We start from the raw sequence: 15,932 nt of genomic DNA, 5'->3' as shown, positions 1-15,932 counted from the left end.
TAACAGAGTTGGAAGAGACCTTTGAGGTCTTCTAGTCCAACCCCCTGCTCAAGCAGGAGACCTATACCATTCCAGACAATGGAATATCCAACCTCTTCTTAAAAGCCTCCACAATTTCTGAAGGCAAGCCTTTTCACTCGTTAGTTTTTTTTCACAAGTCCTTAGTTCTAGTTTTTTTCGTGATTAGTTTCCATCTACTATTGCCTGATAGGTAAGTGTGTAGCAGGCACACACAGAGACTCCGCTCTTTTTGGCAGCGCTTCGGTGTCTGGCCGGCCGCCTCGGATCAGCTGTAGTGCACTGTGGAGAGCACGGCTGACGCAGGCAAGGCAGCACGTACACAGACTCTGCTGTTTTCAGCGGTGCTTTTGTGCCTGGCCCAGCAAAGTGGAGCCCGGCGTGGTGAGGTGAGAACCAGCAAAGCAGACCGTACGAGAAGAGGCCCAGTAAAGCTGGTCATGGCCGGGCGTGACAGGATGAGGCCGGGAGGGGTGGGGCGAGGCTGGGAGGGGTGGAATGGGGTGAGGCAAATGAGCTGCAGCTGCTGCTGTGCACCACTAGCCCCTGACCACTTTCCGTTTCTTGCGGAAGTTGCGCCCAGCTGAGTTGGGGTGGGCCAGGGGCCGCTCCCTTGCCATTTCTGGAACATCCCCGGGGGCCAAATCTGGGCCCTTCATGAGCCGGACTCTGCTCGCGGGCCTTGTGTTTGACATGTCTGGGCTAATGTGAACATTACTTATATTCCAACTTCTCTCTCCATCCTTTCTTGTTTAGGTTTTGGGGGTGAAGGTGTCTTCATGACTTCACTTTATATTTTATTTATTACATAGTACAATAGACGCATCTCCATTTTGAGTAGAATAAACTAGGCATAGTAAAACTGGCTGATAGTCAAACGCTATGATCCCAAATCCTTAATCTCTGTCTACACTAATACCAAACAACACCAGTTCGATTAGAACAGTGGTTCTCAACCTGTGGGTCGGGACCCCATTTGGGGTCGAATGACCATTTCACGGGGGTCGCCAAACAATGTAGTCTGCCATTTTTTTCCCCCTTTTCCTTAGCTGTGCTACTCCCTTTTATTCTATTGGCTTTTGAAAGCCAATAGAATAGACTCTCTTGAATAAAGTCTAATTCTATTGGCTTTCAAAAGCCAATAGGAATTGTCCAGGCTGTCTCTGCCCTGCTGAGTCCGCCAAAAGTCCCATTCTGCAAACGGTGCTGCACCAGTTGAGTAGTCCTTGACTTACGACCGGTTGGGGGTCGCGGCATTAAAAAGGTTGAGAACCACTGGATTAGAACAACACAAAAATCATTGGCCATGCTATCACCTGCCACGCTTGTGAGTTCATCAAAGCCTGGCACTGCATAAGCGATTCCATCAACAGACACATGGACCTACAATCGGTCCCTCAGAATTGAAATCAACCGCACAGCCAACCTCAACCAACCCACACAAGCCCCCCTCCCACCAGCAGTTCACCTCCCAAGGACCTGACCGGAAGTAACTCCCCATCACAAGACCCATCACATGCCTCTCACTGATGACTCACACCTGACCCTCACTTGACACACCCACACCTGAAGCCCTTATAAACAGAAGAACACTGAAGATGTTACCTAGCCTGGTAACAAAACATTCAGAAACCAACCCACAAGCTCGGACAACGAACCTTCACCCTCATAAAACTGGAATATGGTATGACAGGTTCAGTGAAGGATTTTTGTAAAACTGTTGATTATCACTTTGTGTAGAAAATGTTGCACTGCCTGGTTTTTTTTTTTTTAACACCCAGACCTCAGCAAAATTGTAAAATGAGTTTCTGTCCCAGACAAAGACTTTTCATAAGCATTTACGCTTCACGTCATTTGTCAAGGTCTTTATCCATTATTACCACGAGTATTTGTTGTGAAAGACTTGTGCTTTATTTATCAAATTAAACAAAGTGCTCAGAGAGAACTTAGAGATGTAGAAAAGGTGTTAAAAGGGGCTACAGATTACAATGAGCTGAAATTTCTTCAGAAAAGGTTTCTTCAGGGGAAAAAAATTACCATACTAACTGCACAAATAAAGATGGCAAAATTCTCATTGGTAATGGAGGAAAGGCAGAATTACCTCATACAGGTAGTCCCCAACTTAAGAGCACAATTGGGACCAGAATTTCCATAGCTCAGCAAGGTGATTGTGAAGTGAGTCATGCCCAATTTTACAAACTTTTCGCCATGGTTGTTAAGCAAATTACTGCAGTTATTAAGTGAAGCACACAGTCATTAAGCGAATCTGGCTTCCCCATTGACTTTGCCTGTTAAAGGTCAGCTGGGAAGGTCACAAATGACCTGTAGCTGTTGTGAATGCCAGTTGCCAAGTACACGAATTTCAACTACATGACTGTGGTGATGCTGAAGTGACCATAAGGGCAAAGACTGGTTGTAATTTACTTTTTTTCAGTGTCATAACTTCGAACAGTAGCCAAAATGTGGAAAGTCAAGGATGATTTCTATCTGTTTTGGCTCAACCTTCTCTGATGTGTGGCTATCTGTTCCACTAAGTCAGGGGTAGGCAACCTTGGCTCTTTTATGACTCGTGAACTTCAACTCCCAGAATTCCTGAGCCAACCATGCTGGCTCAGGAATTCTGGGAGCTGAAGTCCACGAGTCATAAAAGAACCAAGGTTGCCTACCCCTGCTAAGTGGTTGTGAAGAACAGAAAGAAGCCAAGGGGAAGGTTGAGACTGATGGAAGTATGTTGAGGAAAACCTATTTGCTATAAGCCGAATATAAGAGATGAATTACATCCTATGATATTGCAAACAATTTACTGATAGTGTGGCTGAACCACAGTTCATTACTTTTAATAAATCCTTGAGAACTGGTGAATTGCTTGATGGCAAATGGAGAGCTACATTGCCCCCAATTTCAAAAAGTAATAAAGATCCAGAGAACTAGACTAAACAGTTTAACATCAATCCTTGGTCAGATAATAAAATAATACAATAAAATTATTAGAGCCCAGAGTGTAATTGTTAAAAAGTAGAATTTGCTGGGCTAACCTTGTCTCATTTTTACATTCTTAGTGGACTCTGGAAATGCTATAAGGATAATTGATCTTGATTTCAAAGTATGGAGTAAATCACATGTCCGTTGCACGGAGCTGCTGCTGGTTTGAAAATGCTGTACTGTGCAACTTTTTCTGCCTGAGTATAAATTGAATTATGACCCAACAGTGAAATGCAGCTAAAGAAAATGTAAATGTGGTTTTAAGGTTCATTAGCAGAAGAGTAGCAGGAGTTAGAATTACATTAAGATAAATTAACAGACTTTTTGGTAATTCAGCTAACAGTTTCTCACTCCTTCTAAATTCTTGGATTTACAGGAACTACGGTATGACTTTAGACTTCCTCCACATTTAAGCTGTTTATTTCCTAGTTAATGCATTCATTATAGCTCTTAGTTTTCTCATCTAATTGCTAGCCTCATAGTCTTAATCAGAGCAGAAGATGAGCATAATATGAATCCTTAGGTACTTGAAAGAATACCACAGAAGAGCAAGACCACTTTTCTATAATTCTAATACACTGAATAATGGGGTTACATTTCAGGGAAGTAGATTGCAGTTCAGTGTTAGAAAATTATCCCTAAATAATAATAATAGCAGTTCAACATCAAATCTAATTTTCCAGAAAAAATGTCCTTTTACTAGCGGCTGGAAAGCTATTTGCTTTCATTTGGATTTTTGCATGATGCCTTTCCCTGTTGTGTGATTCAGTGATATCATACACAAATAGTAATCTACGAAAGGATGAAATGAAATTGCAAAACATTTACCTGAATCAACAATTTCTTCTTTTATATGCTCCCTTCTGAGTGTGGAATTGGGTTTTCTCAAGTGCCCAGGGTTCTCCCTCTCTGCTGTGCTGCGTATCACTAAAACAACAAAAAGGATAATTATGTAAATGCTGGTATCATATTGTAGACCTTGGAATTTTAATAATTGAGTCAAGAAATTGGTCAGCAGTGTCTCATAGTCACCTGCATTTGCCATTTCTCTTGTATTAGTGTCTCCAGATGTGTTACTAATAAAGTCCTCTTCACCTGTAATTCAGGATAAAATGTTACGGATTAGTGTTACTGCTGTAAAATTCTATTTCTTATAAATGATGCTCAGTCCTTAACCAGTGAAGCCAAACACAGTCCATCAGCCTTAAATTGTATTTTGCTTGAGTACTCAAGAAGTGTATACACACCATGTTTAAACAATTCCAGACAGGAAACAAACATAATGCATTAATCACATCGTCCAGAAGACCCTAATATTCATTGGATTGCATTTATTATAGTGAATATCTTTGCAAATCGTAGGTGGGCCTTCTTAGTATTTTATGTAACTGTCTTCCTAGCAGTGTGGACAACCCAAGTCATCCTTGGGCAGCAGATCAACAGCTGTGCTGGCTAGAGGTGATGTGGTCTGCAGGACATCCAGTTGAGAAATGCTGAAAAATAGCAATAACACTTATATACTGCTTCATAGTGCTTTACAGCTCTCAGCAGAACCAGCATATTCTGATCAGCATACAGCTCCCAACTATCTTGGTCCTCGTTTTACCGATCTCGGAAGGATGGAAGGCTGAGTGAACCTTGAGCCAATCAGGATTGAACTCCAGGCTATAGGCAGAGTTAGTATGCAATACTGCATTCTAACTACTGCGCCACCACAGCTCCTAATTATTCCTAATTACAAGCAGTTGTAACTGTACTTTCAGAAACCTACAACTTTTCACCTGCATCATAGAAAGGGACCATCTTTGACCATACAGCTGTGGTTGCCATCTTGTTTTGTTTTGTTTTTAAACACCCACAGATAATCCCTGATTATTAATTAAGATATCCCTGTCATCTTAATTAAAGCACCTGACTAACTGGATCACATATCACTCTTTCCACACTAATTATTTTTCTAGTTTTCTTTCTTCCCATTTCATAGTTTGAATTAAGCAGAGTTTGTAAAACTTACTGGAATTCTTAATAATAATAATAATAATAATAATAATAATAATAATAATAATTCAAACAGATAAACACCTGCAACATAACACCCCAGACTTAACAATTATCGATAAAGACAAAAAAGTCTGGATAGTGGACGTGGCAGTGCCTGGAGACAGCAGAATAGACGAGAAAGAACTGGAGAAGATAACAAAATACAAAGACCTACAAATAGAAATAGAAAGACTGTGGCAAAAGCAAGCAAGGGTAGTACCAATAGTCATAGGCTCCTTGGGTGCAATCCTAAAACAACTGGAGCACCACTTGAACACCATTGGCATTGACAAATTCGCTATTAGTCAATTGCAAAAGGCGGCCTTACTAGGGACTGCTTCCATCCTGCGACGATATCTGTAATACCATCAAACATCCACATCTGTCTATCCCAGGTCCTGGGTAAGGACTTGATAGGTAGACAAAATGCCAAATCCAGTTTGAACATTTGGCTGACTGTGCGATGATCGATAATAACAACAACAACAACAACTTTATTGTCACTTTGAAAGTACACCAATTGGCATACATCAAAAAGAAATTTTGCAGAATTTGCTGCAAAATTATTTTAAAAAGTAACAAAAATTTTACCTCTTATTTTTTTTCCTATTGTGGTCTGTATCCGTTCTGTTGGTTTTTCACCATAGTCATTATGGAGTCTGCTTGCTTTATCTGCATTGGGTCCCAAAATAGCATCCAATTCTCTGAAAAACGCCATACTTTTGTTTGTGTTGCCTGAGTCCTGGGCATCTTTAACACTCTTGTATTCATGCTTTAGATTTTTATATTTTGTTCTGCATTGCTTCCAGTCCCGGTCAACTCCAAATTTTCGCAGTCTAGCAGCAACGTGTTCAAATATTCTTTTGTTTCTCACCGTTTCTTCCAATTGTTGCTGAATGCTCTTCTCTGACCAGACACGTATTAGAGCTCTTACTTCATTAACAGTCCAGTGCTTTCCTCCTTCGTTTGCTACAGAAGGAATGAAGGGGAGAGTTTTGGAAGCATCTAATACTGTGGTTGGGTTACCTGCATCAGGTAAGATAGGAGAAAGACGCAGATATGTATTACCTGCAATGGGTAGGGTGGGGGGGGGGTCAGAATCAGGTAGAGATAGTAAGAGAAAAAAGGTGTGGTTAACTATTTTTGTTCTCCAGGAACATTAATAGGAAAATATAGAAATAAATTCAAGCTGGATGACAAACCAGTAAAAAATGAAATTGTTTTTATACCTTTTCTTGTAAAGTTAGTATGTCAGGCAACAATGGTTTTTTTTGGGGGGGGGATCTGAAAGGGAATCCATAATTAATGAGATCCGATTATCACTGTTACATTAATTCTTCTGGATGATTCACTGTTCAGAGCTGTATACTAGACTGACCAATCCACAGAACACTATTTTCAGCCCTTATTTGCAGTCTCCAAAGCCATTCAGAAAATGGCACAAGTTTGGCTGTGCATTTTTTCTGGGAGATATTTTTAAAATTATAACAACAACCGTTGTGTTCAGTCTCTGTTAAGTTCAGGGATTCTGTTTTTTTAAATCAGCCTCAAACCCAACAGGAAGCAAGCTTGGTATAGTGATTAAGGCAGGGGTTTTCAACCTTGGCAACTTTAAGACTTGTGGACTTCGACTCCCAGAATTCCTCAGCCAGCAAAGCTGGCTGAGGAATTCTGGGAGTTGAAGTCCACAAGTCTTAAAGTTGCCAAGGTTGAGAACCACTGGATTAAGGCATCAGCAAGAAACTGGGAGACCATAAATTCTAATCCCAATTTGGGCATGAAGCCAGCTGGGTGACCTTATCAATTTCAGCCCTAGAAAAGATGCAATGAAAACTACCTCTGAAAAACCTTGCCCCCCCCCCCAAAAAAAAAAACCTGCAGAGATTTCTTCTGGCAGGGCTCTGAAAATTAGACTCCATTGAACAAAAGAAAAAGAAACCTCTATCCAAAAGGGGGGGGGACTTGCTTCCTTTTGTGATATCTGGGGCATTATTGATTGTCGTACTATTAAAACCTAACTAATTAGCGTCTAAAATCACCAAAATCATTAATTGTGACACCCTGAAACTTTTTCTTGAAATTACTATTAATGAATGGGCTCTCCATGGTTTTATGGGTGATAGTTACACATATTCACTTTGTATGTTAGAGGTTGTTGGAATATTTATGAGCAGGAAGAGGGATGTGGTAACTCAATCAGCCAATGTGAAGAAAGTGCTACTGAGTCTGTGCAAAAAGGTATTGATTTAGGAGCTGGATTTCCAGTCTCAGGTCTGTCTCTGTATCTCTCTGTAAGAAGTCTTCAATTGAGCTATGTTGCTGAAAAGAAGAATGTATGGTATTGTAAATATTTTGATATAAATATAAAGAAGTTCTTTTGAATCGGCTAAATGCAGTCAACTGTGAGAGCTTCTGATTTATTTTTTCACCAATAGAGAAATTAAAATTCTCTAACAGGTGCAATGATCTTTAAGTAGAGAAATTACATTCACTTTACCTCAGATGGTATTCTGTCTTTTGGAATCAGCTCTCTGTTAGTGTTTGTTCCAAAAATGCATCAACAACTGACTTTTGTTAAAATTAAAATAAAAACTGGCATGTGGGCATTATTTTCTTGTAGATAGCCTCAGAACTGCTAACTCATCCTATACTTTGTCCCTGTTGATAGGGAAATTTGCTAGGAGCTAGTCACTTCAGCATTTTTCAAAAATTTATTTCACTGCATCTACTCACTGCAGCATTTTACTTCTCATATGAGTAGACTCACACTTGCAGGTAGGCAGTTCTTTTGTGAATGTCAACTAGATGTATATTGAGTTATTTCTAAACTAGAATGGTATGCGAGAATGACCTTGAGAGATGAGGGAAAAGATGTTGATCAGACAAGAGAGAGGATCCCCCAGTGGTTCAATGGCAGAATAACAAACTTAGGAAAGACCCACCCCACCCAAATGAATCAGGCAATTAAAAGTGATGGGGGAGGGGAAGATTTATATTTTCAGACCTGAAAGCTTCTGTTAATGTAGCCTTATAATAAAGTAGAATTAGCTTATCAGGTTGAGTTTACTATCTGGTTTACCTGGAAGGATTGACATAAACAGATTGGGGTGGGAAATGTGCAGAAGCGTATGTCTTTTTTCTTAATATATTTAACCTCCTTAAATCCTTAATGTTGTTACCAGTCTCAGGAAAACAAAGTAATTCTACTTCTGGGTTAGACATGCTAAGACCATGGTGGCGAACCTATGGCACGTGTGCCACAGGTGGCACGCAGAGCCCTCTCTGTGGGCACATGTGCCGTCGCCCTAGTCCTAGGCCTTCAGCTGGGTTTTATAAAACTTTTTCGCTTTAGGCCTCCGCTGCGGTGTGCAAAAAAAAAAAAAGGTTCAATCAATCAATTTCAACTTCTCGCAGGAAAAAAAAGATCTCGTAAAGTTGGAATTGATTGATTGACCTTTTTAGTCCCACCCAGTCTGCTGTTACCACTGGAGCAACACCCACCCAATGGGCCACACCCACCCAATGGGCCACACCCATCCGGCACCTGACTATACATAAGTGGGTTTTGAGTTGCAGTTTGGGCACTCGGTCTCTAAAACGTTCGCCATCACTGTGCTAAGACATTTCCCCCCCCATGACTCTGAAGTATTAACAAGAGCTGCTAAATTAGCTAGTTACATCATGCATACTTAAACCAATCAATACCTCAGCCAGTGACATCAGTTTTCATAGCCTCAAATGCCTGAATTGTCTCAACTCTCATACTCAGTTTCTTGTTTCGTCCCATTACCATAGTGTTTTATCAGTTTATGTTCAGCCACCTCTATAGTATATGCCAGAGATCCTCAACCTTGGCGACTTTAAAACTTGTGGACTTCAACTCCCAGAATTCCTCAGCTGGGCTGAGGAATTCTGGGAGTTGAAGTCCAAAAGTCTTAAAGGTGCCAAGGTTGAGGACCCCTGGTTTATGCAAGAGAGACAGTCAACCAGCCAAAAGGGAACAAAAAGATCCAAGCGTCTCTCCACCAGTAATCAGCACCCAGATTAGCATAGATCAGTGGTTCTCAACCTTTTTATACGGTGACCCCGGTCATAAGGACGCGCCCCCCCATGCCCGGCAGCACCCCCACGCACGCCACGCATGTGCAGCGTCCCCATGTGTGGCACGCATGCACGGCACCACCCCACGCACGCCGCGCATGTGCAGCCCCCCCATGCACGGCGTGCATGCACAGCGCCCCCATGCGCAGCGCGCATGCACGGCGGCGCCCCCTGAGGGGAAAAAATGGCAGATCGCATTGTTTGGCGACCCCCGTAAAATGGTCGTTCGACCCCAAATGGGGTCGCGACCCAAAGGTTGAGAACCGCTAGCATAGATGAACTCCAAAATTAACATCAGACCAATAAGTGAACAAATACCCCAATCAAGGAGCTGCGAAAGAAGCCAGCAGTAAGCAGCCAACCAAAGCATCTGTCAGACCACCCCCATGAACACTGACAGGGTAAACCATAGAATGTAAACTGAAAGCAAACCACACTCCTTGCTAGCACTGATGGTGTTACCTAGTTTGGGTAATGAGACGTCTGCAGAGAGCACCAAGGACCCCTCATTTTAATCCTCAGCTACAAATATTCTCCTTTACTGGTATATTCAGCCACATCGGTGTGCTGGAATGTGCACCTGGAGAAGCAGTGGGGAAGTTTTCTCAGAGAGAAGCCCAGATTAAGAGACTCCACATTCCAGGATGGGGTAGAGGGAAGGAAGAAGAGGTCCAGGATAGCCACACCTAACATCTCTCAGAATATGTCCAGTAGGTTTATTATTATTTATATATTTATTTATTTATGAGACTTATATACCGCTTTAAGTGCAAGCACTCTCTAAGCGGTGTACACCAGTAAGCAATGTATATCTATATATTTACATGGCCCCCCAACAATCTGGGTCCTCATTTTACCTACCCCGGAAGGATGGAAGGCTGAGTCAACGTTGAGCCGGTGAGATTTGAACCGCTGACCTGCTGAACACAGTCAGCTAAAGTGGCCTGCAGTACTGCACTCGAACTGCTGCGCCACCTCGGCTCATATAGGTTAGAAGTGTATAGCTTTAATTTGGCAAGATGCTGTTCATAAGGTGTAAGCAATTAAAGGATTGAACTTGACTGGACTTTGCTCTGGTGTCTCTGGGCTCGGGCTTCTCAGTTGGACATTTTCCAATACATTTTCTCTTGACGGCAATAATTAAAGAAATAGGTGCTGAAAATCAAACTCCAATAACAATCTCGCATTTTATATTTCCTACCTTTTGCATTATGTATGTGACCTATTTGTTTATTTGTAGAGGGGGTTATGACAAATGGTACTTACAACCGTGCACTCAAAACTGCCATATTGATTTTTTTTTTAGTCTTCTGCTTGCCCCCTCCAACAACCCCCCCTCCCAACTTAAGAATGCATCATGGTCATGCCACTAAAATAGTACAAAGGAGAACAATCCATTTCAACTCTCTATATGCTGCCTTTCATTACCTAGTTCAATAGGCCTGCAGTGGGAAATAAAAAGAAATGGATTTGTAGAAGCATCATCATCTTCTTCCAATGTTATTGAGACTTCACCTAGGATTACAAAGAAGAAAATATGTGTAGGGAGGGAGGGCATAGAGCACATTGAAAAACACATGAATCTATGCTAGTACATAATCCATATTGAGAATGCAAAAAGCCTCGATAAAACCACAAAATTGAACATAGCCATAAAATGTCCTGAAGCATGATCTCTTGAAATAAGTACTGTAAAGTCAAGGAGTATGTTCAAGCTAGAATAAGTCATTTTTAAACACACTCAAGAATTGGAAAATAGAAGAGGCAATACTGCATTTGTGTACAGTTTGAAAATAAGATGGAAACACGAACAAGACTCTACTCACACAACAGAATGTTAAAGAGCTATATTGCCAGACAAGTTGCTCTAAATCAGTGGTTCTCAACCTTTTTAATGCCACGACCCCGACCGGTCATAAGTCGAGGACTACCCAACCGGTCGTAAGTCGAGGACTTTCCCTGCCCGGGAGCACTGCGCATGCATGGTGCCGCCCCCTGTGCCGGCCAAGGCGTAGCTGGCAAGCGGCAGAGACGGAGCAGGCCGATCACCGGCTGGGCCACCAGCTGGCCCAGCCCATGGGAGGTAAGGCACCCGCCGGGCCCCACGCGCGCCAGCAACCCTCCCTGTGCCCGCCGGCTTCCCACCTCCCACCCCTGGCCCTCTTTTACTTACATTTTTAGTAGTTGCTCAGCAGGGAGGGGTGGAAACTTCCAGACAGCTCGCCTTCATTGCAGGTAACTTGCAGCACCGTTTGCAGAATGGGACTTTTGGCGGGCTCAGCAGGGCAGAGACAGCCTGGACAATTCCTATTGGCTTTTGAAAGCCAATAGAATTAGACTCTCTTCAAGAGAGTCTATTCTATTGGCTTTCAAAAGCCAATAGAATAAAAGGGAGTAGCACAGCTAAGGAAAAGGGGAAAAAATGGCGGACTGCGTTGTTTGGCGACCCCCGTGAAATGGTCGTTCGACCCCAAATGGGGTCATGACCCACAGGTTGAGAACCACTGCTCTAAATAAAAGATAGCATCTACTTACCTTACTATCCTTCTGCGCTATAAACAAATTAAGGTTGAAATTAATTGCTTCACTAAGTCTAGCTTTAAACTGAAGTGATTTGGAACTGCAGTATTTAGTTTCCAGTCCATAAGCATTTTAAAATTGCTTAAAGTTAGCCCCAGGTAGGATTATATCCAAGGAACTGACATTATAATGGGTATACCCATTAGCTCTTTCTGCAGATTGGGCTTGGGATAACTGTATATTTATTATAGGCTAGAAGGTAAGAAATCATTTAAGTCAAGCCTGGGGAGTAATCATATTATTTCAGCTTTTAATTAAACAGAAATGTAATGAAGTAAAACCTAGCTTTCATGACATCACCCAATTACTTTGGGGTGATGATTCCTAAATGCTACGCAACCAAAAAGATGTTACACAGCCTTCATTTAAGCTATAAACTAGTTATTCTAAACACATCTGACTTCTTTGAATTACAGGATGTCCCAGTAGTGCTGCTGCCATACCTTTTGGGTTCCCATTCAATGTAGGTTCTGAAGACTTAAATTTATTTACAAATATATAAAACAAAACTGGAAACCTGAGCTAAGTGCTTCCATCACAAATACTGATATTTTTCTGTCTAGAACAGTGGTTCTCAACCTTCCTAATGCCGCGACCCTTTAATACAGTTCCTCATGTTGTGGTAACGCCCAACCGTAAAATTATTTTCGTTGCTACTTCATAACTTTAATTTTGCTACTGTTTTGAATCGTAATGTAAATATCTTGATATGCAGGATGTATTTTCATTGTTACAAATTGAACATAATTAAAGCATAGTGATTAATCACAAAAACAATATGTAATTGTATATTGTGAAATATTTATTTCTAATTACAAATAAATGAAATTTTTGTCTTGAAGCATGGGTGCCAAATCACACCTTCAGCTGCTCCACCTATGGCTCTGAAGGGAGACCTGATCATTTCTCTTCTTTTAATGAGCCCTTGAAGTTGCCTGATTAGGTTAAAAATTAATATGATTGTGTATGGGGGGGAGTGCTTATGGAGTGGGAGAAAATAAGGATTAGTTGAGGTGATACTCAAGGGGAGCTATACTTGTAGACATTTGTTGTCCATGATGTGGCCCACACAATTTGCCTCTTCAGCCTGAGCCACTGCCTGTTTTTCTACCTCCAGCTGAAATTCACTGAGGGTGTGGAAGAGGACCCCAGGACAATTGATCCTAATGACCTTCAGAGCTTCTCTCTCTGAAGAAGGCAGAAGGGAAACCTTGGCTCTTTTATGACTCGTGGACTTCAACTCCCAGAATTCCTGAGCCAGCATAGCTCAGTTCTGGAGCTGTGCCTGCCAGAATCTTAGGAGAGATTTTTGGAAGGAGGTCTTGTCCACTGAGGCAGAGGCAGCAGAAGGGAAATCCATTCCTTCCTCCCACCCCACTGCTGGTTCCACTGAGCAATAATCAACTGCTTTTGGGGCAGCAGCCAGGGCAGGAAGAATGGGGGGCATTACTGCAGCAACTGCAAGAAAAGGCCCCTTGGAGCTTCTTGATTCCACACTAGGAACAGATTCATTTTGACCCCCCCACTTCCCGGCTTTCCAGAGAAACAGAAAAGGCAGGCAGGAGGGGAAAGGGAAACACATGCTGCAGACCAAAACATCCACCCAAAGCAGCTTTCATCTCCAAAGCCCCCCCCCCTTTCATCTCTTCCCTTTTCACTGCCTGGACCAGTTTTCCTTCTCCCACCTGTAATGAAATGGCGCTCCCTTCCCCTGCATCCCACAAGTAGGAAACCATGGGGGGGGAGGGATTAAGAAGCAGGAATCAAAAAGTATGTGCTGTCTTATGGAGGGCTGCAGGGATCTCAGAGGAGGAGAGGACGGGGGGGGGGAAATCAGCTGCCTTGGGAAGAGAGGAAAAAGCTACTATAATTTTATGCCCGCCACATAAGTAGGAACAAAGCTCCCACATTTATCATTAGTGTGATCTATCACTGGGAATTTAGGGGATCTAATGCAAACTTCCAATTGTGTGAGGATGGGTTATCTGGGAGCTCAGTTAACTCCTGTGCAGCAACTGCCACCAACTTACTTCTCAGAGTTGTGATAAGAGTAATAAAAACAACTACGCTCTTCATTAGGTTTTGCATTATCATGGGTGGACTGTTACTGCGTGGGGATTGTGTTTTGTTTTTTCCTAATGTAGGACACCTTCGACATCATAGGAAAGCAAGGGCATTATCTTTTGGCAATGGAGATGTCCCGAGCAGCTTTTTCTGGGAAGCGAACGGACATACCACCATCCCTACCCCACTCCGGAGCATGAGGAGGCCGCTCCTTCCTTTTATAAAACACCTGCCTCAACATACAGCTTGCCAGGCATCTTGCAAGCTCGGTCAGGCATCTTGCAAGCTCAGTCGCGTCTGCACGCCTGCTCGCGAGATCTCAAAGCTTGGTTTTCTTCCTCCACGGCAGAAGAGTTGGGGAACTTTCCTAGCCGTCCAGCTATCCGTTCGCCCACGGAGGAGCAGTGGCTTCATAGGCCCGCCCATCCCCGCTTGGAGCCAAGCATCAGTTTTATAACCTGCCATCTGCCTCAAAGCACTTCTCCATTGCGAGGAGGCGGAGGTAGCAACCTGCCGGGCGGATACCTTCTTCTTCCTCTCCCTCCTCCCTGAAACGACGAGAGTAGGACGCTGCTGGCTGGGTCACCCTGCAGGAGAAAGCAGGGCCATGCTGGACCGCGGCCTCGCTCTTTCTCTGAAAGGCGCTTTAGCCAGCTGAGTCTTCCGGCGGCAACGCAGCAGACAACCTCTATCCCGAAGCACGCCAGAGCCGGGCCAGCATCCGCGAGCTCCAGAAGCAGCGCCCAAACTCGGCTCCGCCCTCGCCGGGCCAGATCCCTCCCTGTTCAGAGTTTCCGCCACCTCCCCTCACCTGGAAACGGATAGAGGAGTGGTGTCTCGGTTCCTAAGACGATCGGAAATATGTGTTTTCCGATGGTCTTAGGCGACCCCTATGAAAGGGTCGTTCGAACCCCAAAAGGGTCGCGACCCACAGGTTGAGAACTGCTGATCTAGAAATTCTACCACAGGGGTAGGCAACCTTGGCTCTTTTATGACTTGTAGACTTCAACTCCCAGAATTCCTGAGCCAGCATGGTTCAGCTTAGAAACTTCTCCCTTTCCCCTCAGCATTGCTGGCTCAGGAATTCTGGGAGTTGAAGTCCACGAGTCATAAAAGAGCCAAGGTTGTCTACCCCTGCTCTACCACAACAATTTAAGATGCTTATAAAGTCCAAAATTGGAGCTGCCATATTCTTCGAATCCAAATCCAAACTACAGTTACTTTTTACTTTACAAATACCATATTATTTACTCGTTAAATTTATTTGTAGCCCATTTCACTATCAAAAGTGACCATATCTTAGTCTTCGTTTGTGCAAGGAGAATTGTAATTCTTCTCTCTAGTTGTTGAGGTTTTTTCCAATCAAGAAACACTTGGCTAAATAGTTAATCCCATGGCTGCATCATAGCTAGTTACCCACTTCATGATAAGCCTTAATAGTTTTTATTTATTCTACAAATCATGATTAAATATATCAACATTTTGTGAGATATGGAGAACCCAAACAGGGCCTGTAGTTTGGCTAATGAAAGGAATGTGTCAGGCCAGACTGGTTAAACAGGGCTAATCAATCTGAGCACTAACACTTTCCCCATAGTCCGATAATAATCTGAAACAATAGCTACTAAATTAATTGCATAAGCATTAGCACAGAATTCATTTATTCAGCAGCCCTGGACTGCTGTAGAAAACACGGCATTTCATGAGGCTTTCTATTTTCAAAATGTATGATTGATTCATGGATTGGTTTGATATGATTTGTATTGGACGTCTTCTACATCAATAGAAATACAGTACAATAAAACATCTCTAGTAAAAGAATCTAGACAAACAAATCATCATCACATAATCAATCTGGGATGGCTTCAGTTCATCCATCTAAAGGCTGTAAGAAAACACTCCATTCTTAATAGTTTATGGAAGATTGAGTTCAATTACCACATGGAAGTTGTTTTAAAGTGTGGGTGCACCTATGGAAAATGGATATTTACCCCGTGAATGTTGTAGACAATGAGGGAGGAGCCATTTCTGAAGATCATCAGAACGTGCCATTACTATAATGATTTTTGGAAATGCCACTTTTCCTCCTATATAGCAGTCTATTTCCTCAGAGTCCTTCACTCCATTATGTACCACTAAACAATGCT

At 42.6% G+C, this 15,932-nt stretch overlaps 2 protein-coding genes across 5 annotated transcripts in view; one reads left to right on the top strand and one right to left on the bottom strand.

The window, feature by feature from the left end:
* PPAT (phosphoribosyl pyrophosphate amidotransferase) overlaps nt 1–15,932 on the top strand; it is a 76,709-nt gene that overhangs the window by 36,188 nt on the left and 24,589 nt on the right. The gene's annotated exons all lie outside the window — the stretch shown is intronic.
* Nucleotides 1–15,932, bottom strand: part of LOC120302552 (multifunctional protein ADE2) — a 68,054-nt gene that overhangs the window by 50,215 nt on the left and 1,907 nt on the right. The window contains exons 2-5 of one of the 4 annotated variants that reach the window (XM_039331127.1): nt 10,570–10,656; nt 5,632–6,108; nt 4,033–4,095; nt 3,829–3,927 (exon numbers count right to left, since the gene is read on the bottom strand). In XM_039331127.1, the coding sequence (XP_039187061.1) occupies nt 3,829–3,927; nt 4,033–4,095; nt 5,632–6,108; nt 10,570–10,656 (726 nt within the window). The remainder of the gene's footprint in view (nt 1–3,828; nt 3,928–4,032; nt 4,096–5,631; nt 6,109–10,569; nt 10,657–15,932) is intronic. The other 3 variants (XM_039331129.1, XM_039331128.1, XM_039331130.1) reach the window with 3 other exon arrangements.

Source organism: Crotalus tigris, unplaced genomic scaffold (assembly GCF_016545835.1).
Source record: "Crotalus tigris isolate CLP2741 ecotype Arizona unplaced genomic scaffold, ASM1654583v1 scf7180000024434.1680833, whole genome shotgun sequence".
Classification (NCBI taxonomy): domain Eukaryota; kingdom Metazoa; phylum Chordata; class Lepidosauria; order Squamata; family Viperidae; genus Crotalus; species Crotalus tigris.
Note: the sequence above shows the minus strand (reverse complement) of the source record. Positions and strands in the feature narration are given on the sequence as shown.